Source organism: Saccopteryx bilineata, chromosome 4 (genome assembly GCF_036850765.1).
Source record: "Saccopteryx bilineata isolate mSacBil1 chromosome 4, mSacBil1_pri_phased_curated, whole genome shotgun sequence".
NCBI lineage: Eukaryota > Metazoa > Chordata > Mammalia > Chiroptera > Emballonuridae > Saccopteryx > Saccopteryx bilineata.
In genome coordinates, this window is record NC_089493.1 from 147340153 (window position 1) to 147363901 (window position 23749).

General features: G+C 41.3%; 1 protein-coding gene across 1 annotated transcript in view; it reads left to right on the forward strand.

The window, feature by feature from the left end:
* LAMB4 (laminin subunit beta 4) overlaps window positions 1–23749 on the forward strand; it is a 124476-nt gene that overhangs the window by 37496 nt on the left and 63231 nt on the right. The window contains 6 exon segments of the mRNA XM_066276741.1: window positions 8649–8732; window positions 8734–8784; window positions 15585–15770; window positions 17186–17284; window positions 17286–17299; window positions 17880–18000. Coding sequence (XP_066132838.1) covers window positions 8649–8732; window positions 8734–8784; window positions 15585–15770; window positions 17186–17284; window positions 17286–17299; window positions 17880–18000 — 555 coding nt within the window.

The following is a 23749-nucleotide window of genomic DNA, read 5'->3' on the forward strand; positions in this document are numbered from 1 at the left end:
CATAGCCAGCCTCTTATGTCTATGAGCCCAGTTCAAGGGGCTTACAGGCTTTTTTGTGGAACTTACACCCTCTGTCTCATTTTCAAAGAAATCACTACGAATCTACAGGGAAAGCACGGTACTATTATCCCTGTGCCACAAATAATAGCACACACCCAGAAAAGGGGGGATATAAGGCCAGATTAATTCAAAAAGTCAAAGGGGGGAGTATCATTGTGTCCATCCTTTGTGGTGACTTTGTCACCCCACAGCCATTGGTCTTCACTGCAGTGACTTTGTCACTTCACAGCCATTGGTCTTCTCTGCTGTGACTTTGTCAATCAGCAGTTTTTGATCTTCCTCTGCTGTGACCTTGTCAGCCAGCAGTTGTGGGTCTTCTTCTGCTGTGACCTTGTCAGCCAGCAGTTGTTGATCGGCTCCTGACACCAGATGAGGGAAAATATCAGACAGGTTAAGTAATTTGCCCAAAGTCAAACAGCTGGTAAACAGTGGGGCCCAGATTGAAGCCCCAGTGTGTCGCTCTCAAAACTTGCACTCAATCCATCAGTATGTTGTCCATCCATATGAATAATGCTGAGCTTCAGCCTGAGAGTGGCATGGAGAGGGGTTTGAGTCCTTGCCCTCCCAGGGTTTTTAACTATAGCTACTATATTTACATAGATAGCTCAGGATGGGGGCAGCACCATCAAAAAGGAGAGTCAATTAGTGCATTCGGATTTCAGAACCACGAGTGATCCTTTCTAAAACATGTAGATGATTTGGCTTGACACTTGAGAACAATAGGGTTTCAATTAATAGACTAGGTGAGAAGACAGTGCAGCCAGGAAAAGTTGTAAGGAGTGGCTCAGAGGAAAAACAATGCTGTTCTATTCTCAGGTAGAACAGGAAGTTTACATAGGGAAGGCATATTGGGAAGCGGCATTAGATTCTCCTATTAAAGATGCTAAATTGTATTCTCTGGACAATGAGAATTCCTTGAAGCTTTCTGAGCAAGGGAATGATGTGCTGAAGCCTACCCTCAGGATTCCTATAAACACGATCCACCCCAAGAAGCCTGGGAGGAGGGAGAGCAGTCCTCAGGGGTCCAGACAGGAATAAATAAGGGGCTAAGTCAAGAAGGAGCAGAGCAAAGACAAAAGATGGAGATGTAGATATGAAAGAGCATGAATCCCAGATCACACCTTATGAGTAATTATTGTAATACTCAAATTGGAGAACTAACTCTCTTGGTGGGTCTTCAAAAGGCTGTGCACAGATACACCTCAGAGATGTTGTAGGTGCAGTTTGAGACCAGCACAATAAAGCAAGTCATAATCTTTTTGCTGGTAGAGGATCTTGTCTTCTATTTATAAAGAATAAAAAAAATTTTTTAAATGCAGTATCTGAGAAGCACAATAAAATGAGGTATGGCTGTATATATATTTGTCTTAGCCCATTCAGGCTGCTATAACAAAAATACCATCGATGAGGTGGCTTGTAAACAACAGAAATGTATTTCTCACAGTTCTGGAAGCTGGGAAGTCCCAGATGAAGTCACTGGCAGGTTCAGTGTCAGCTGAGAGCCCACTGGCAGAGGTGGCAAAGGAGCTCTCTGGGGCAGCTCTTGTAAGGGCACTAATCCCATTGATAAAGGTTCCACCCTCATGACCTAATCACCTCCCAAAGCTCCCACTTCCAAATATTTCACATTGAGGCTTAGGTTTCAACATATGAATGGGGGAGGAAGGGCAGGACACAAACATTCAGTCTATAACAACATCCTTGCTACTCAAAACATGGTCTGTGGACCATTAATATTGGCAGCACCTGAGTTCATTAGACTCAGAGAATCTGAAGCCCCACCCAAGATGGAGTCAAGACTATATCTTAACAAGATCTCCAGGGATTCATATGCAGTTTGGAAAGCACCGGTTTGTTTTCTTATAGAAAGTACCTATAGTCACAAAAGTGAATATCGATTGAATTTAACAAAGTATAGAATTTAATATGGATCACTATTAACTGTGTACTAAACCATAATGTGTTTTCTGTATAAGATTATTTAACGTGTTTATAATTTTGTGTGACAAGATGGACATAATTGGTGAGGAAAAGAAAAAAGAGGAGGACCAGTAAATAATCTTAGTGTGGCCTGTCAAAAGGGTCCCCCTCACAGGGCTGGAGGAGCTGGTCAGCAAGCGTGGCTGAGACTCTGAGCAGCAAACACTAGCCTTAGAAGTTCTTCAAGCGGCACTGCCAACTTCGGGGCTGCATGACCATGCTGAGCAGCTGAGGCACCTGTGAAATTTAAAATCTCATTTATAAAACAAACAATGAAACATCAACCAAGTGAACACCAATGTCCATGGTACAGTGAAAACTTGGGCACGAGCAAATGGAGAGTCTAACTGGGTTAGCAGCTGAGTGACTAAAGAGAAGATACAAATGAGAAGCCCACAAAACCCAGGATTTTAAGGAAACTGGAGTTGTGGGAACGCTCCTCTGCTTCAGTCTGTCTGGTGCAGCTTGGCTATCCTGGCATAACTCTCGTGGGAACTCACAAGGCCAGATCCTACCAAGTGGTGGAACTGAGAGGCCAAAGTTACAACAGCTAACAATATTGGAATCTTTGTACCATGGCTATTGTTGATTTTCTACAACTTTCTTGACATTTCATATTAAAACATAGTGTTTGTACTCTTTCTTAAGCACCCTGAAACCATTAGAGAAGAATAAACATTGTCCCAGTTTAGAATTTCACTAGTGTAGCATCCTTTAAAAAGAAAACTCGACGGAAATGGCGCCGTGAGAAGCGCGTCCGACAGCTCTCCCCTAAATCACAACAAATTCATCAACTAGAAACAGAAAAATTTATCCTCGGAGCATTCCGGAGTTCCACACAAACTGAAAGCAAAAGGACTGTTATCACTTGAATCTGAGAGACGAGGGTGTGGAGGAAGCTACCGCAGTGACGCTCATTCAAGCCGCCAGGGAGTGCGCCTGCGTGCTATCAATAAGACCACCCTCAGATGCCAATAAGAAAGAGGAAATCGAATATTATGGATACAAAAGAAAGAGAGGTAACACAAATAGATGTGGAAAAATCTATGGAGAAAAGACTTAACATATTGGAAGCCTTGGAGCTAAATGACAGAGAATTTAAAATAGAAATCTTAAAAATACTCAGAGATATACAAGAAAACACAGAAAGGCAATATAGGGAGATCAGAAAACAACTCAATGAACACAAAGAATATATTACCAAGGAAATTGAAACTATAAAAACAAATCAAACAGAAATGAAAAACTCAATTCACGAGCTGAAAAATGAGGTAATAAGCTTAGCTAACAGAACAGCCCAGATTGAAGATAGGATTAGTGAAATAGAAGACAAACAACTTGAGGCACAACAGAGAGAAGAAGAAAGAGACTCAAAAATAATAAAAAATGAGAAAGCCCTACAGGAATTGTCTGACTCCATCAGAAAGAATAACATAAGAATAATAGGTATATCAGAGGGAGAAGAGAAAGAAAATGGAATGGAGAATATACTCAAACAAATAATAGACGAGAACTTCCCAAGCCTGTGGAAGGAACTAAAGCCTCAAATTCAAGAAGCAAACAGAACACCAAGTTTTCTTAACCCCAACAAACCCACTCCAAGGCACATCATAATAAAGATGACACAAACCAATGACCAAGAAAAAATTCTCAAGGCAGCCAGGGAAAAGAAGAGTACAACATATAAAGGAAGGCCTATTAGATTATCATCAGATTTCTCAGCAGAAACTCTACAAGCTAGAAGAGAGTGGACCCCAATATTTAAAGCCCTGAAAGAGAGGAACTTTCAGCCAAGAATACTATACCCATCAAAGCTATCCTTCAAGTATGAAGGAGATATAAAAACATTCACAAATACAGAAAAGATGAGAGAATTTATCAACAGAAAGCCCCCACTCCAGGAAATACTAAGGGGGGTTTTCCAACCAGATTCAAAGAACAAAAGAAAACAACACCACAAGTAACAGCTCCACCAAGAACACAATAAAACCAAACTTAAACTGTGACAACAAAGGAAAAAAAGGGGGGAGAGGATGGAGATTAACAGTAGCAAAGGATGATGAAGTGCAGAAATACTTATAAGATAGGGTACTACAATGAATATGGTAGGTACCCTTTTCATTACTTAATGGTAACCACCCTTAAAAAAAACACCACAAAAACACTTGACTTAAAAAAGGTAGCAACAGAGGAAAGAAGTATGGAACACAAACAAACAAAAACATATGATAGAAAAACAAAAGAGAAGAATCAAACTAGATACAAAACTAACAGAAAGCAATTTATAAAATGGCAGTAGGGAACCCACAAGTGTCAATAATTACACTAAATGTAAATGGATTAAACTTACCAATAAAAAGACACAGAGTAGCAGAATGGATTAAAAAAGAAAATCCAACTATATGCTGCCTACAAGAAACACATCTAAGCAACAAGGATAAAAACAAATTCAAAGTGAAAGGCTGGAAAACAATACTCCAAGCAAACAACACCCAAAAAAAAGCAGGTGTAGCAATACTCATATCTAATAATGCTGACTACAAGACAGAAAAAGTACTCAGAGACAAAAATGGTCATTTCATAATGATTAAGGGGAAGTTGAATCAAGAAGACATAACAATCCTTAATATATATGCACCAAACCAAGGAGCACCAAAATATATAAGACAGCTACTTATTGACCTTAAAACAAAAACTAACAAAAATACAATCATACTTGGAGACCTCAATACACCGCTGACGGCTCTAGATCGGTCATCCAAACAGAGAATCAATAAAGATATAGTGGCCTTAAATGAAATACTAGAACACCTGGATATGATAGACATCTACAGGACACTTCATCCCAAAGCGACAGAGTATACATTTTTCTCTAGTGTACATGGAACATTCTCAAGAATTGACCATATGTTGGGCCACAAAGACAATATCAGCAAATTTAGAAAAATTGAAATTGTACCAAGCATATTTTCTGATCATAAAGCCTTGAAACTAGAATTCAACTGCAAAAAAGAGGGGGAAAAACCCACAAAAATGTGGAAACTAAACAACATACTTCTAAAAAATGAATGGGTCAAAGAAGAAATAAGTGCAGAAATCAAAAGATATATACAGACAAATGAAAATGAAAATACGACATATCAGAATCTCTGGGATGCAGCAAAAGCAGTAATAAGAGGAAAGTTCATATCACTTCAGGCCTATATGAACAAACAAGAGAGAGCCGAAGTAAACCACTTAACTTAACACCTTAAGGAACTAGAAAAAGAAGAACAAAGACAACCCAAAACCAGCCGAAGAAAGGAGATAATAAAAATCAGAGCAGAAATAAATGAAATAGAGAACAGAAAAACTATAGAAAAAATCAATAAAACAAGGAGCTGGTTCTTTGAAAAGATCAACAAAATTGACAAACCCTTGGCAAGACTCACCAAGGAAAAAAGACACAGGACTCAAATAAATAAAATCCAAAATGAAAGAGGAGAGATCACCACAGACATCATAGAAATACAAAGAATTATTGTAGAATACTATGAAAAATTATATGCCACCAAATACAACAATCTAGAAGAAATGGATAAATTCCTAGAACAATACAACCTTCCTAGACTGAGTCATGAAGAAGCAGAAAGCCTAAACAGACCAATCAGCAGGGAGGAAATAGAAAAAACTATTAAAAATCTCCCCAAAAATAAAAGTCCAGGCCCAGACGGTTATACTAGTGAATTCTATCAAACCTTCAAAGAAGACTTGGTTCCTATTCTACTCAAAGTCTTCCAAAAAATTGAAGAAGAAGCAATACTTCCAAACACATTTTATGAGGCCAACATAACCCTCATACCAAAACCTGGCAAGGATGGCACAAAGAAAGAAAACTACAGACCAATATCTCTAATGAATACAGATGCTAAAATACTAAACAAAATACTGGCAAACCGAATACAACAACATATTAAAAAAATAATACATCATGATCAAGTGGGATTCATCCCAGAATCTCAAGGATGGTTCAACATAAGCAAAACGGTTAACGTAATACACCATATCAACAAAACAAAGAACAAAAACCACATGATCTTATCAATAGATGCAGAAAAGGCTTTTGATAAAATACAACACAATTTTATGTTTAAGACTCTCAACAAAATGGGTATAGAAGGAAAATATCTCAACATGATAAAGGCCATATATGATAAACCATCAGCCAACATCCTATTAAACGGCATAAAAATGAGGACTTTCTACCTTAAATCAGGAACAAGACAGGGTTGTCCACTCTCTCCACTCTTATTCAACGTGGTGCTAGAAGTTCTGGCCAGAGCAATCAGACAAGACAAAGAAATAAAAGGCATCCATATCGGAAAAGAAGAAGTAAAGGTATCACTTTTTGCTGATGATATGATCCTATACATCGAAAACCCGAAGGACTCCACAAAAAGATTATTAGAAACAATAAACCAATACAGTAAGGTCGCAGGATACAAAATTAACATACAAAAGTCCATAGCCTTTCTATATGCCAACAATGAAATATTAGAAAACGAACTCAAAAAAATAATCCCCTTCACGATTGCAACAAAAAAAATAAAATACCTAGGAATAAACATAACAAAGAACGTAAAGGACCTATATAATGAAAATTACAAAGCATTGTTAAGGGAAATCGAAAAAGATACAATGAGATGGAAAAATATTCCTTGTTCTTGGATAGGAAGAATAAATATAATCAAAATGGCCATATTACCCAAAGCAATATACAAATTTAATGCAATTCCCATCAAAATCCCTATGAGATTTTTTAAAGAACTGGAACAAAAAATCATCAGATTTATATGGAACTATAAAAAACCCCGAATAGCCAAAACAATCCTAAGGAAAAAGAATGAAGCTGGGGGCATTACAATACCTGACTTTAAACTATATTATAGGGCCACGATAATCAAAACAGCATGGTATTGGCAAAAAAATAGACACTCAGACCAATGGAACAGAATAGAAAGCCCAGAAATAAAACCACATATATATGGTCAAATAATCTTTGATAAAGGGGCCAACAACACACAATGGAGAAAAGAAAGCCTCTTCAACAAATGGTGTTGGGAAAACTGGAAAGCCACATGCAAAAGAATGAAACTCGACTACAGCCTGTCCCCGTGTACTAAAATTAATTCAAAATGGATCAAAGACCTAAATATAAGACCTGAAACAATAAAGTACATAGAAGAAGACATAGGTACTAAAATCATGGACCTGGGTTTTAAAGAACATTTTATGAACTTGACTCCAATGGCAAGAGAAGTGAAGGCAAAGATAAATGAATGGGACTACATCAGAATTAAAAGTTTTTGCTCAGCAAGAGAAACTGATATCAAAATAAACAGACAGCCAACTATATGGGAACTGATATTTTCAAACGACAGCTCAGATAAGGGCCTAATATCCAAAATTTACAAAGAACTCATAAAACTCAACAACAAACAAACAAACAATCCAATAAAAAAATGGGAAGAGGACTTGAACAGACACTTCTCCCAGGAAGAGATACAAATGGCCAACAGATATATGAAAAGATGCTCAGCTTCATTAGTTATTAGAGAAATGCAAATCAAAACTACAATGAGATACCACCTCACTCCTGTTAGATTAGCTATTATCAACAAGACGGGTAATAGCAAATGTTGGAGAGGCTGTGGAGAAAAAGGAACCCTCATTCACTGTTGGTGGGACTGTAAAGTAGTACAACCATTATGGAGGAAAGTATGGTGGTTCCTCAAAAAACTGAAAATAGAACTACCTTATGACCCAGCAATCCCTCTACTGGGTATATACCCCAAAAACTCAGAAACATTGATACGTGAAGACACATGTAGCCCCATGTTCATTGCAGCACTGTTCACAGTGGCCAAGACATGGAAACAACCAAAAAGCCCTTCAATAGAAGACTGGATAAAGAAGATGTGGCACATATACACTATGGAATACTACTCAGCCATAAGAAATGATGACATCAGATCATTTACAGCAAAATGGTGGGATCTTGATAACATTATAAGGAGTGAAATAAGCAAATCAGAAAAAAACAAGAACTACATGATTCCATACATTGGTGGAACATAAAAATGAGACTAAGAGACATGGACAAGAGTGTGGTGGTTACCAAGGGTGGGGGGGGGAGGGAGGACATGGGAGGGAGGGAGGGAGAGAGTTAGGGGGAGGGGGAGGGGCACAGAGAACTAGATAGAGGGTGACGGAGGACAATCTGACTTTGGGCGAGGGGTTTGCAACATAATTTGATGACAAAATAACCTAGACATGTTTTCTTTGAATATATGTACCCTGATTTATTAATGTCATCCCATTACCATTAATAAAAATTTATTATAAAAAAAAAAAAAAAAAAGAAAACTCAGCATATGGTCTTAGAACAACCAAAATTTTCCCATTTTCAAAGAAAAAAACAAAAAATCATAAGCTGCCTCCGTGGCTGCTTCCTGAGCTATTAAGTGAAAATCATGATTAGTTTTTTTAAATGGTCTAATCTGAAATTCTTGATCTATGATATAAATGGGTCTTCTGTTGCTTACTTACACTCTCATTTCTTTTCTAAGATATTAGCAACAGTTTTGCCTACATGTGTTGTGTATTTACAGCAACAAGGAAACGATTTCATACTTGACAAAGGAAATATCATATAACCCGAGGAGCAGTGAGAAACAGGGCGGACGTGCTGAGGAGCAGAGGAAGGTAAGCACGTCCTCACATAACCGTCTGTCGCGTAGAAAACAGCTAGCCCGGTGAGGCGCTGCGGATGGCACTGGAGGCCCTCGGTAATGTCTGCTCTTGTTAGCCCCAGGAATAGAATGCAGGAAAGAAGGCGCAGCTCAAGCACACTGCTCACAAAAATTAGGGGATATTTTATCACTTCATATTCATTTTGAAATATCCTGTAATTTTTGTGAGCAGTATAGTTACAGCCCCCGCAGAAAACGTCAATACTTTTATTTATTTTCACAAGTTTCTGGAAAGCTGGATTCTGCAGAGTTGGAGAGTCAGGTACTGTGAATTCACCATTTCTTGTCATTTTAGTGAGAAAAGGCACAGTGCTGAGGAATGGCTCTCCTCATAGTCGGTGAAAAAAACCACGTGACGTCGGTTTGAAACTCTGGGCTTGCCTGGTCACGGCACATATGGGAGTTGATGCTTCCTGCGCCTTCTCCTCCTTCTCTCTCTCTCTCTCTCTCTCTCTCTCTCTCTCTCTCTCTCTCTCTCTCTCCTCTCTAAAATGAATAAATAAAAATTTTTAATAAAAAACAAACAAACACGTGACGTCCCTGGGGATGGTGCGTGACTACGCACTGGATTCCCAGGCGACGTAATCAGTCAGTGCTGGTGTGAGCGCCAGGACATGCCACCCCCTCAGGTCCTGCCTCCAGGGGCTTCAGAGGCTGGAGGACACCTGAGGACCTTACAGCCAGCCAGCTCTTATCCACTCAAAGTTGGGGCTGCTTTAGCCCAGTGTGTTGGTCCGTTCATTCACTACACTGGGCTCTTCACCCAGAGTTCTGTGTGCATGTGCATGAATGGGCTTGCTGGGAAAGCAAATGCAAACAGGCACTGGCTGTCTTGTTTACAAACCTAGCACCTGAAACAGTTCATTTCAATGAAACCTTAAGTGAATGGAATGGTTGAATGGATGATGACAGAAGTATTTAGTCATGGAAACTGTCCTTAGATTGTTGCTGGGAAATGAGCCCTATACACAAACAGTGTGTGCCAAGGAGGCCAGGGGCATAAAAGAGGTGCACACACACGATGCAACTGCAGGTGAGCGAGAACACTTCCAGCTGACAGGGTCAGCAAAGGCTTCGTGGTGGCATTCTGCCTTCTGTGCTCTGCGCATCAGTCACGGGGGCTTTGCTCTTTCTCCTGTTTCTGTCACCACACTGTGTGCCCACAAAACCTTCTCTGGCTCTCTGGGCTTCTCAGTCTGAAGTCCATCTGAATGAGAAGAGTAAGGAAGGAGTCACTGCTCCCGTCCCCAGCTCCCTGTGACACAGATCAGTCCACCTCAAATTTTATTGTGTGTAAGTATAACCCAGGGAGTTTGTCTCAAATGTATATTGCATGGACTTACCCTTGAGATGCTGAATCGGAGATTCTGAGACTGGTCAGGAAATGTGCAGTTTGCCAAGCACCCCAGGGTGATTGTGATACAATGGTCTCTGGCAGCACCTGGAGAAGCACTGCTCTAAGCCTTCATAAGCTACTCTCCTAACTCTTGCCTGAAATGACACTTTTATATTATTGATTTGCAGACATCAACCCATCCCTTAAGACCCAGTTCAGAGTCATCCTACCCTGCCATCTGTACATAATTAATTGCTTCCATTTCTGAGGTCTCACAGATCATTAGTTTTCAAACTATAGGTCATGCCTTTTAATAAGAAGGTGATGAAATAGATGGACAGGGTCAGTTTAGCACAACAGAAGAATACAAAAGATGGGCATATTTTTTGTGTTTCAGTTTTACATAAACATATGCATGCCTGTGTGCTGACTTATTGTCTCAGGTTGGGCTCCCTAGAAGCAGAGATTAAACAGATTCACATGAATGTGTATTATCATGGGATCACTCAGCAGAAGAAATCTGAGAGAAAGTGGGGGCAGTAGGATGGGGAAAAGAGAAACAAGAATGGGGTCTGGGGTTCCCCAGGGAACCCTAGAAGCATAAATTGGCACCACAGAGTTGTCCTCCCTTGGGCCACCTGTTATATTCCCATATCAGTCTGTCAGGATGGTGGGCTGCCAGGGCAGACGCAGGTCACATCCCAGGTGGCTCCCATCAGCCAAGAGCAATTGTCAAGAGAAGGGAGCAGCAGTAATAACCGCTAACAGTCACAGAAGCTGGTGGCTATATAGAGTGGCATCAACTAAAGTCCACTCCTTGAATGCTCATACCCATATACAAACAGGGCTCAGGGCAAAATAAAAGTTAATGCTTCTCTCTCTCTCCCTCTCTCCCTTCTTCTCTATATCAATGGAAAAAAATTTTTGTGTGTGTGACAGAGACAGAGAGAGGGACAGATAAGGACAAACAGACCAGAAGGGAAAGAGATGATAAACATCAATTCTTCATTGAGGCACCTTATTTTCTCATTGATTGCTTTCTCATATGAGCCTTGACCAGGAGGCTACAGCAGACCTATGACTCCTTGCTCAAACCAACAACCTTGGGCTCAAGCTGGAGACCTCGGGGTTTCAAACCTGGGTCCTCCTTGTCCCAGTCCGATGCTTTATCACTGCGCCACCACCTGGTCAGGTGGAAAAAAATTTTTTTAATAATTTTTTAAAAATTAGAGAAAGGGACCATCGAAGTTAGTAAAATATAAAGCATTTTACTTTCTTCCATAGCCTCGCTCTTGTCAAAGTGTTTTATTTGCTATTTAGTGTTGTTCTATGTAAAGAAATACTAAAATTTTAAATTATTAACATGAGTTACACTAGTCATCACTGTATTAGTAATGCCAGTTTTATCTGCAAACATAAGAGCATTTAACTTCTATGCATCACCACTGAAATTACACAACTTGTAGTTTGTAGTCAGATATGCATGTGTATTTTTTTCCTCCCAGAACAACAGGACTGAACACAAAACTGAGTCTGCTGTTCCGATCTCACTGCTCGGAATGTATACTTGGTACCAGTACTCTTACCTTTACTCCCTGATGAGTCAGGGGCCCGGGAGCAAAAGAAGCTAAGAGTTGTCTGTGTCTCCTTCTTCTCTCGTCCTGGTCTCCAGTGTAAGTTGTGGCTCGGTGGCTGACACACGGTGTAGATGAATAATGTGTTTCTTGGAATGCCTTCGCCTTCTTTCTGCTTTCAAGTTCTGGCTGGAACAGAAAGCTGGGCTTCCTGGAGCTGTCCATGCCCCTGCTACTCAATCAGAAAGGTAACCCGCTTCCTTTTCCCTCCCTGTGAGTCTCCCTGAATGCCCATGAATAGTAGGTGCACTTAAATTCTATGCTTATGGGTATCACAGCCCTGCATGGGAGCAGGGCAGCAAAGAAGCAGACACACACTGTGCATATCCCCTCTGCTCCTGTGCAAGCCCCACCACCCCAGAGACTCCACTTACAGGACAACTTTAAAGATAAAATTATTATTTTAACATAGGACCTTCTGTGTGTGGGGCCTGTGCTCCTCCACGGGTTGCAGGCCCAGGAAGCTGACCCTGCCCATTTGCTTCTTATGTTAAGTTCATCCCGTGCAGGCCCAGCTTCTCCAGGACTCTCACTGGTCACAATTCCTGGGAAAATTTACAAAAGGAGATTATCCCCCCCCACACTGCAGTTGATCCCAAGGTTGCAACTTGATAGTACCTTCCTCCTTTGCTTCCAGCCATTCTAGATTCCCCTGTCTTCAACTAGCATTTCAAGGGTGGGATGGCCTAGACCCTCATCTCCAGGGTTGAGCCCCAGGTCGCCATGCCCTTATCAGGCCACCTGTGTGGGAGCTCCGGAAGTGCCTCAGGGGCTCACCTCAGTACCTTACACATTCCTTGTGTTCTCATTATACAGCAACAGCCCTGCTAGCTCTGGGGATTCCTTCCATGCTTGCTGGTCCACGGGCATGAGGAGCCCAAGGGACTATACAGCAGCCATAGCTTTACGGTTAGTGGACTTCTTTGTCCCTGCCCAAGAATCAGGGCGTCTAGACCCACCGAGCCTAATGTTGCAAGGACAAGAAGCCCAAGTTCTCATGGTCACTGGAAGTGATAATGAACTTGGCTACTCCTGTTTGGTTCCCAGACCCATGTTTTTTCCCTTTGGGGGACACAGCATCACATAAACGCCTTTGATTCAAGGAGTAAATGACATTCTAAAGAATACTTTCCCACCTCACAGGGTGCCACTTCTCAGCTAGTGAAACCGATGCATCTTTACAGGATCACAGGTCAGCATTTTCTGGGTGGCACGGCTGTGGAGGAGCAGTGGTTCCCAAAGTAAGGTGGCAACTGCTATACATCTTTTGCTGTAAATTGGGTCCCTTGGGTTGAGGAGATGTGGTGTTTTCCCAAATCAGATTATCTGAGTCCTCAGAGAGTTGGTGCTAAGGCCATGGTGTATCTGATTCTCACTGTGGAAGACCACATAATATCACCTTGGACCAAAGGACCCACTTCACAGTCCTTCAGTACAGGGGGCCAGTGTACTGTTTTGTGAACTCTCTGTATGGTCCAGATCATTTTGGGCTGTATTGCTACAGAGAGCAGAGAAGGCAAAACTGAATCACACTACTGCTCGTTCGAAGTAAATGCAAATTGCTTCTGTTCCATCCATGGGGATGGAAAAGAATACATTTTGCATTTCCACAGCTGCATATCATAGACCAGGATGGTGTTGATCTACTCTGATAAAGATACTCCATCTAGCAAAACAAATACAAGCAAGGACTACAATTTGGTTATGTTTGTGTTAAGTTTGTAGTGGGAATATGATCAGAACCACCACCAAGTCTTGAGAGTGACAATTTGAAGATGGCTATGACTTGAAATATTGTTTTTTATTTACTATCTTGGCTTGGTAGGGGTGGGTGTAGGTTGACCATGTCACAAGCTTACACTTGACATTTCCTACTGTAAGGGCTCATACCCTACAGGTCAAAGGATCAACATCCACTACTAAGGAGGTGCACTCCAATGACATATTCAGGAACTGGAGGAAACAGCCAATGTGTGGTTCAGTAAACCAGAGACCCACTGTGAAAAGGGCCTGGGCCAGGACTCCACTTACCAATGACCCTGATGTGTCTCTCTATTCCCATAGGGGGACTGTGCTGGCACTTTGGGAACCTGACTTATCAGCATCAACTCTGCTCCTTTATCCACCAACCCTTAGAAAAACCTAGATATTTTCCCTTCCCCAGAAGACTCAAGTAAATAACTATAGATCTTTGGGAAATAAGTGAGAGGGGCATGCTTCCTGTGGTGTTGAAGAATCGTTCCTCGGTTCTCTGCGGCTGCACACCAGGCGTCCTCAGTGCCATCACGCACGGGGCTCCACTGCCAGCCAACAGTCAGCAAGCCACCCCCAGAACTGCATCTCAGACCTACTTTCAGGTGAACTGGCATCAGCTGTCTCAGATCAGGTGCCATGGAAACAGAGCCTGACTGGATTACGGTGCAGGTGATTTATTAAGGAAGTGTTTTCAGGAAAACTCTGAGTGAAGAAAGCAAGATAGCATAGAGGAAAGTGTAAGATATGGTCTCAGGTAAAACAAACCTCGGGTCAATCCCCAGGGATTTCAGAAGTATTAACTGCAGACAAAGTTGTCCTGCCACTTGAGACAACCAGGCCAGACTTTGGGTGCCAGCTATCTTGGGGGCGGGGGTGGGGTGGGGCAATGGGGGAGTGTAGCAGGACAATTCTCTAGAGAAGGGAGCAACCCACAGCAAGTGGGTGATGGGTGTACCAACCAAGTAAAGGGGATCTCAGAGAGGCACCTGCAGCATCTGCTGCAATTGTGAAAGTGTGTTTATACTATTTTAAAAATGTTGCATATACATGACTTCACACATACTGCTGTCTATTGAAGCCTGGGAGTATAGCTTCTTATTCACATTTCTATCTCCAATGCAAGATTCTAAACTGCTCTGTGGCAGGGACTCTGCTCTGTCCTATTCATCCTTGCATTCCTAATTCAGAGGCTGACATTGAGTTGTTTCTAAATAAACATTTAGCAAATGAGAAGCAGTTTGGGATAGATCACGAAAACTTGAACTCCAGGCTAAGTAATCTGGGCATGATTCTGTGGCAGGTGGAGTTAGAAATGCTCATTGGCAGTATTGTAGAGTCTGTATTGGACTTGGGAAAGGAGAGAGAAAACAGCCAAGAGGCTGTCGCAGCACTGCAGGCAGAATCCCACGGGGGCTGTGAGTCTGGATAGGCAGATGCAAAAGCCATTAAAATAATTATCTACGGGATCCAGAGGGCCCCAGGCTGACATCTAGCACAGAGCCTTTCAGAGAAGTTAATCAATCTAGTGAGTGAGTTTTGTACTTATCTGCCCCCAAGCAGATAGAAGACCATTTCTCATGTTTGCATGGAAGAAATATCTAAATAATCAATCCATGTGGGTTTTCTCATTGTCATCACACACGTTTAGGCAAATCCATGAAGTAGGCATGGGAATATTTTCTTTCTCTCCACATTTTGTCCAGGATCCTACAATCACATCTGAGAAACCTCAGGTCACCAGTATGGAATTTGCTCAATTCATTAGCACATGGAATACTTAAAATTTAGGTGGTTTCCAGTGACAGTGCTTTCAAATCAAGCATTCTACACATGACATCTGTTCTAAAGCTGCAGAGCAAGCATATTACTCTAGGCTGTGTCTTGGACTGTATCCTGGGGGGAAAAATTTGTCCATGACTCAGATGGATATACACATCAGGAAATGCTTGAGTTTCTTTTCCTTTTTTCTCTGAACTCTTACAAGCCTTGAATGTAGGCAAAGCTGTGTGCATTTCCCTCTAATTTTAGGGCTTAGTGACTCTTGGCTAGGTGCCTGCTGTTCACATTGTTTTCCGAGAGCCAGTTCCCTGGACGCCTGTTACATGAACTGAACCCAGATTTGCCAGGGTCCTCCCTGGAGCTGGCTTAAGATTTGCTGTCAGCAATATTCCCTCTCCCACGGACTTCACCGTGGCCGTTCACTATGAGATTCAGGTATCCTTTCAGTCCAGCATATTCAGTGGTGAAAAGCTGAAATACATTCTCACACTGTTTCCATTCTAGTCTTGCTAGATATGTTTATCCTAAAATGACTTGCAAAAAAAAATAGAACATCCAGAGAGCATTCTTCACCAAAGGGTTTTTTAAAGATATTAAAGCAACATAGTGAGCCATGTGCACACATGCTTTACTCCAGGGAGAGAAGCTAAAGTTGGAGTTATATATTTAAGGCACTGGGTTTAAGGAAGTGGTGATGGAATGTTTGTATAAGAATAATGAATAACTAAAATAACACAAATCCTGCTCTCCTGGGACATTTTTCCTAAAAATTTAATAAACTAACATATGTGCAGAGATTCAGGCTCAAGAGATGCAGAAGAGGCATTTGTTTGAATTTGGGTTTTTCCCTGAAACAAGAGAAAAACTAAAAGTCAGCAGCTTCTCTTGCCTTGCACTGCTTTACTTACCCTTCCCCTACCTTTTGAGAAATAGCTGAGACAGAACAGAAAAGAAATGAGAAAAACACTTAATCCGGAGCAGTAGTTCCTAACCTTGTCTTTGCATAAACTTTTCTTTGATAATCGGAAATCCTGCAGACCCTCTTCCCCTATAAAATGTTTTCTGTGGCTTGGGGGAAAGAGGGAGCCCGGAGTCTCTCTGGAGACCACGTTTTGGAAGCGCTCACTGTGCATTACATGGCCAGAGCTGCTGATCCATTATGAAACTTGAGATGACATAATTTTCCATCTCCCACTTACAAATGAAAGTCCAGGGACATCAATGAACTTTGATCTAGTTAGTATGACAAGAAAGTTGTTAAAAATATATATATTTATATATATAAATTTTTCCATAGAGAAGACACATCTGACAGCTTTAAAAAGCTTTTCCAAATGTTAAGGCTTTCAGAGCACATACTATAAATTTTTATATATATTTATGTATATATGTATATATTATACACATATTAACACATCTAGTATATGATAATTTTTAAATCATATAATTTATATAATAATATTTATGTAATAATACAAATACATATCCTTTTGTGAAGGATTCTAAATTTTAATTTTTGTTCTGTGACTCATGAGCATGATGAATTAACTGATGCTTTGGGTGACAGGGGTTAAAGATAAAACATGGCAGAGTACTGGGGCTTTTTCAGGCTCATGATTTATACAGCTGTGGCCAGAAACAACATTCCTCTACCTGGATGACTATTCAGACACCAGCGAACTGAGCCTGAGAGTGAACCTCTAAGGCTTTTTCAACTAGAAAATTTTGTTTTTCACGTGGGCTGTGGGTTGCAAATTTGATTCCATGCTGTTTTCATCAAGTATATGTTTGCACGTGCAGACAGGCCCCCAGGCTGTCACGGTGACATGATCTGTGTCATGCCTGCCTAGCCTGCAGCTGACTGGGCTGTCTGGGTTGTGGTGAACCCCCCTGGAGGGAGTGAGCCTGTGCACACGAGCCCCTGCCGCAGAGGCGCAGCCTTTGGCCTGGCCGGCAGCCGCCAGGTACACGTGGGCCCTGACTCAAACGCGGAGGTTTCTGAGAATTTTGTTCATCCATTAATCATGTGTATCCAGGAACTAATAATGGGAAAAGAGATGTGGTAAGGAGACTAAGGCATGCTCCTTTCCTTGTCCCCCCCATGATGAGATGTGAGCAAATGTAAGCCACCTCAGTCAGGGTGAAACATCCAGCCTAGCTTATTTCAGTCACATCTGTGAGGCAGAGGTTCCAGTTTTAAAGCCACTTATTTGCTTCATCAGAAACTTGTGGCAAAATAAAACAGAGAGCCTACTGATATCATCAGGTAGACAGGATGAAGACATTCGTATTATTCTTTCCCCACGGCAATCATGACAACGCATGGCCAGTAGTTTCCAAGGTTTTGCTCCTTGGTGCAACCCACAGAAGAGCCCTGGAGAATCTGAGCATGCACTCTCTGTCCGCCCAGCCCACCTCCACCTGGCCACTGCCCCCAGCGGAACCCAATTACAGCATAGGTGGGATGCTACCAAACACTATGGTCACTGTGTTATTTAACTGTACCATTGTCACTGAGTTTTTGCTTTGCTTCTCTTCCTACAGAATAACGCTGCTTCCCACATCCATCTGTTTAGAACCAGATGTACAACATTCCATTGATGTCTGTTTCTCCTAGCCTTTGGAGGGAGCATCCCACACTCATTCACACATCCTTGTGGATTCTGTGAGTATCATGAGCTTTGTGGGTGCTTCCTTCTGAACCGAGCCCCAATATAATTCTACTATTACACTGTCTGGTGAAATGTTTCTTGAGAAGTGTAAATGTATGTCTCATTATAAAAATCAACTCCTCTCCATAAGAGTCACCTAATAACAGTTGCAAATCTTGCAGAATAACAGTATATGCGGGTAATGGTTTGAAGTGTTTTACATATTCTACTATTTGGTCTTATAGAGTCAACAACTCCATAAAGTACACACTGTTATTATCCTCATTTACAAATGACAGAACTGAGGCACAGGGCCACAGAGCTAGCAGCGAAGAGTCTGACTTCAGCACCCTTGCTCCGAGCCATGACAGCACATTGGCATTACAGAGACTTTAGGGGGAGATCCCACCACTTACTTATTCTTGTTTTGCATGTTCCCATATGCTTTTTATACTGTTGTAATCAGAGTGTTTATACAAGAATGTATATAAACGGTTTTCATTTCATATTACATCATGAGCATTTTCTTATCATGTTTATGAAGTTTTATTTTTAGGAAGTATGCATAGTATTTCTTTGAGTGACTTTTTTTAGCAAGAGAGAGATAGAGACAGAGACAGAGAGAAAGAGACAGAATGGGAGACAGACAGAGAGACAGGAAGAGAGAGAGGTGAGAAACATCAACTTATAGTTGCATCACCTCATTGATTGCTTTCCCATATGTGCCTTGACCTGTGGTCTTCAGCAAAGCCAGTGACTCGTTGTTCAAGCCAGGGGCCCTAGGCTCAAGCCAGAGATCTTGAGCTTCAAGCCAGTGTCCTTGGGCTCAAGCAAACAACCATGAGGCCATGTCTATGATCCCACGCTCAAGCCCGTGACCTGGTGCTCAAGCTGGTGAGCCCGCGCTCAAGCCAGATGAGCCTGCGCTTAAGCCAGCAACCTCAGGATCTTGAACTGGGTCCTCTGCATCCCAGGCTGACATTAAACCCACTGCACCAGCACTAGTCAGGCTCTTTGATTGACTTTTAAAATTTTTATTTTTCAGGTACAATTTACACTCAGTGTTATTTTATATTAGTCTCAGGTATACAGCATAGTAGTTAGATAATCATATTCTTTACAACGTGCTCCTCACCAAGCATTCCAGTGCCCATCTGGTACCATACATAGTTATTACAATATTGTTGACGATACTCCCTGTGCTGTACTTTACATCCCATGACTGTTCTGTAACTACCAATTTGTACTTCTGATTCCCTTCATCTTTTCACCCAACTCGCTAAACCCTGTCCCCTTTGGTAGCCATCAGTCTATTCTCTGTGTCTATGAATGTGTTTCAATTTTGTTTTTTCATTTATTTTGTGTGACATCTTTCAGCATCTTTCCCCCAGGGTTGGCCACAGGCAGTCCTTTCAAACCTCTCTCTGTGCACAGCTTCAGAGCCAGGCTTGTCCCTGGCAGAGCTTGGCACTGAGTAAACTTACGTAGTTTCCTTACCTCTACCCCTACTTGTGGAAGAGTTGCTTCTAGTTTTCACTATGTACAATTGGTACATATTTTGTTTAATTTTATTTCTTTATTTTTCAGAGAGAGGAAAGGAAAGAGAGAGAGTAAAAGAAACATCAATTTGTTGTTCCACTTATTTATGCATTCACAGGTTGATTCTTATATGTGTCCTGACCAGGAGTCAAACCCGCAACCTTGGCAGGGATGACACTCTAACCAATTGAGCTACTGGGCCAGGGCCATATTTTTCAATGTTTTAAAATATAGTCCCATTTACCCAGGGCTTTATGGATCTTGAATTAACTTTATTAATTTCTGAAAGCTATTTTTCAATTAATTGTCAGGATTATCAGTAATGTATGAAAGTATCAGTTTCATCCCATCTTCAGAAGAATTGTATAGAATTGTTTAGGATTTTTTTAAAGTAATTTTGCATATAAATATAAAATTGTATTTTTAGTCCTGGGTGGGTAGTTCAGTTGGTTAGCTCATCGTCCTGAAGTGCAGAGGTTGCTGGTTCAATCCCCAGCCGGGGCACATACAGAAACAGATTGATGTTCTTCTCTCTCTCTCTCTTTTATTCTCTCTCTAAAATCAATAAATAAACATTTTTCAAAAAATCAAATTGTATTTTTAAATATTTGTGAGGATCTTCTAATATAATAATTTAACTGGCAAACGACACCTATGAAAGTCGCTGGAACCCCGCGAACCCCGCCGTGCCCTTGTTTACGGTTGTCTTCGGCATCCAAGCTGCCAGGGCAGAGCTGAGTGCTTCTGACAGAGCCTTAGGGCCTTGACTCCAAAAACATTTACTATCTGGCCTTTTATAAGAAGTTTGTTGACCCTTGACTTAATTAGCCATATATCCACATTTTGTAAATGTGTCTTCAAAGTTCAATTTTTCACCATTGAATGTTTTAAATTTATACCCTGGAGCTTTGTTATTTCACCATCTACTCTAGAATTCAATATAAGGTAGCTATATCTTGGATTTTATTCAACAATGTCAACTATTACAACATCAAAGATAACCATTGTTTTAAGATCATTATACCAATAGCAGGTTGTAAGATTTAACTAAAAAGGGAAGGGGGGAAGGAATGAAGGAAGGGAGGGAGGGAAGGAGGAAAAGGGAGTTAAAGAAAAAGGGAGGGAGGGAAGGATGGAAATAAAGAAAGAAACAAGACATGCAGTTATATTTGATGGTGGTATAAATAGTCTCAAATAGTGCCCTAAGATATTGCATGAAACATTCTTATACTAAATAAAAGTTATTCATTGTTTCTCTGAAATTCCAGTTTAATTGGGTGATTTATATTTTATATAACAGTTTTAACCAAAGTGGCCTAAAGCCTCTGCACCTGGAAGGCCATACAATACTGTGGGAGTTCTACCGTATTATGGTAGAAAAGAAGTAGAAAGTAGAAACACTTGCCTAGTCAAGGCACATATGGGAGTTGATGCTTCCAGCTCCTCCCCCCTTTCTCTCTCTCTCTCTCTCTCTCTCTCTCTCCCCTAAAAATGAATCAATAAATAAAAAAAATAAATAAAATAAAATAAAAATAAAAAATACCACAGTTTAAAAAAAAAAAAAAAGAAAGTAGAAACAAACTCTTGAGGAGGAAATTCAAACTATATTGATTCCCCTGGCCACACAATTCATATTCTCTGCTGAGAAGCTTTAAATAAAACTGTGCTCATGAACCAACATGTGAATTACAGAGAAAGAAAATCATATCAAACCAGTTTACTTCAGGGGGAAAAAAAGCTAAAAGTTGGGAACTAGTCAGAGTAAAGAAAGGGAAAGGAGGAAAATAAGGAAGTCTTACCTCATTAAGAACTGCTATAATAATAATGGTCATAAAACTCAAATTTATAAGAGGCAAATACTCCTCATTTTAAACCCATATCATAAATATTTCTAAATTTCTTGAACTCCAGAGATTATCACTTGCTGCTGCATTAAATGCCTCCATTCAAGTCACTCATTTGTCACCCACTCACTGAGTGTGTACAGCTAGTCACTTAGCTGGCCCCTCCAAGAGCACTCAGCCTGATACAGAAGACAGCCATGTAAACAACATTGTGTCAGTGATGTTTGATAGATACATAATACAGATAGGTAATTTGAAATTTATTTATTCTTTTTTTTTAGAAAAGATTTTATTTATTCATTATAGAGAGGAGAGAGAGAGAGAGAGAAGGGGGGAAGGAGCAGGAAGCATCAACTCCCATATGTGCCTTGACCAGGCAAACCCAGTGTTTTGAACCGGCAACCTCAGCGTTTCCAGGTTGACGCTTTTATCCACTGCGCCACCACAGGTCAGGCGGTAATTTGAAATTAACTTAAAAAATATGTCCTTTTGATCAGTTTTCAAGCAGTTGTTCTCTTATATAAGTATGAAACCCCTAAAACCTAAATAAAAATTGAGTAAGCTGAGCTTGGCAAATTGTCAGACATGTCAGAAATGGTTGTAGATCCCAGTTTTAGGTCCCAGTCCCGAGAAGTAGAAGCTGAGATGGGACTTGGGGATGTGAAGAAGAGTGAGGGGGACTAGAGAAGACAGGGAAGGGCCGGAGCAAGGACGAGTCCCCACTGAAGTGCAGCTGCCGCCCCAGCCCCAGGGAGCTCTGGAACATGGAGCAGCAATTACACCCCAGACCCAGTTCCACCTAGAGGCAAAGCAGTGTGCCCAAGTCATTGGCTACACTGGATCCTGGCGACCCGGACAAGGTGCTGGACTCCAATATTCAGGAGAAGGGGACAGCTGTGAGCCTTTGGCAGCCACTGCCATAATAGCTGGCAGGTGGGAAGCCCTGAGCAGGGCACAGTGTCCCCTATAAATCCCAGACCGAAGATGTCCTGTAGGAAAAAATCATTGCGCATTTTATGATTACAGACTATCAACTGTTGCCAAAGCACTGAGTTTCCTGCTCTGGGAAGACACTTGACAGCTTGGGAGTTGGTCTTTCAAAGGTTGTTCCTTTCTGCAGCCAGATGAACATTTGCATCTGAAATTGTGATGAATTACCAAGAAGACCAGATGAAAGTTCGGTTCATCCCTGGATGCTCCTTCTGCATAAATTCCTTTTGTTTGGCAAGCATAGTGAATCAGTTAAATTTCCTTTCAGTCTCCTTGATTACATGATATGTGCTTTCATAAAAATGTGTTTAGAGTCAAAAGTATATTAGGTGTCCTAAAATATAAAACTGCCATTCTTCTTTTAAACTCTGGGATGGACTGCACTTCTTAGAAGTTTCTAGAAGTGAGTCATGGCATTACAAAATGCTATAGCTGATAGGGACTCATCATTTGGTCCAACTCTAATCTGGGCTCAGACCAATAACTCTGAATAATTACCCCCTAACTGGCTGCCCACGTGCCCACTTCTAGCCCATCTGGCCCCTTCTGTGTCTCTCCTCACCTGGTTTGTGTTTGGAGGCAGTTGAGTTATTTAAGTATCAGCTTACAGATGCAATACTAGAAATGTATATATGCTTATTAAACAGATTTGTACGCAGCACATACTATAAATGAGATACTGTGGTAGGCACAGGAGTAAACAAAACAATCACCTGCCCGCCCACCGAGGCCTCCTGTCTAAGAGGAGGTGCAGACATGATACGGGACACAGCAACGTGCTGCTGGAGGTCCTGGGGGCTGTGATGGCGCAGTGAGCTGAGCAGGTCAGCATGGCTCCAGCAGTGCGTCCCAACATCGCTGATTCAGCGTTCCCTTTGTTACAAAATTTTGTAACACTTTTCACTATCCTGAAGTGAAATTCAGAGGTTTTGGCCTACCTGCACACAGAACTTCCTAATAGTATCAATGTAATGTGCAAATGCAAAGGAAAAATGAAAGTCACTTATGAAGCAATAGCATGCACGGCGTGATGCACCAGAGGACACAATGAAGTAGGAGACATACATGTAGAATCACTATATTCAAGACAGCGATGAAAGGCCTGACCAGGCGATGGTGCAGTGGATAGAGCGTCAGACTGGGATGCAGAGGACCCAGGTTTGAAACCCCAAGGTCGCCAGCTCGAGTGCCAGCTCATCTGGTTTGAGCAAGGCTCACCAGTTTGAGCCCAAGGTCACTGGTCTAAGCAAGGAGTCACTTGGTCTGCTGTAGCCCCCCGGTCAAGGCACATATGAGAAAGCAATCAATGAACAACTAAGATAGTGCAATGAAGAATTGATGCTTCTCATTTCTCTCCCTTCCTCTTTGTCCCTATCTGTCTCTCTTTCTG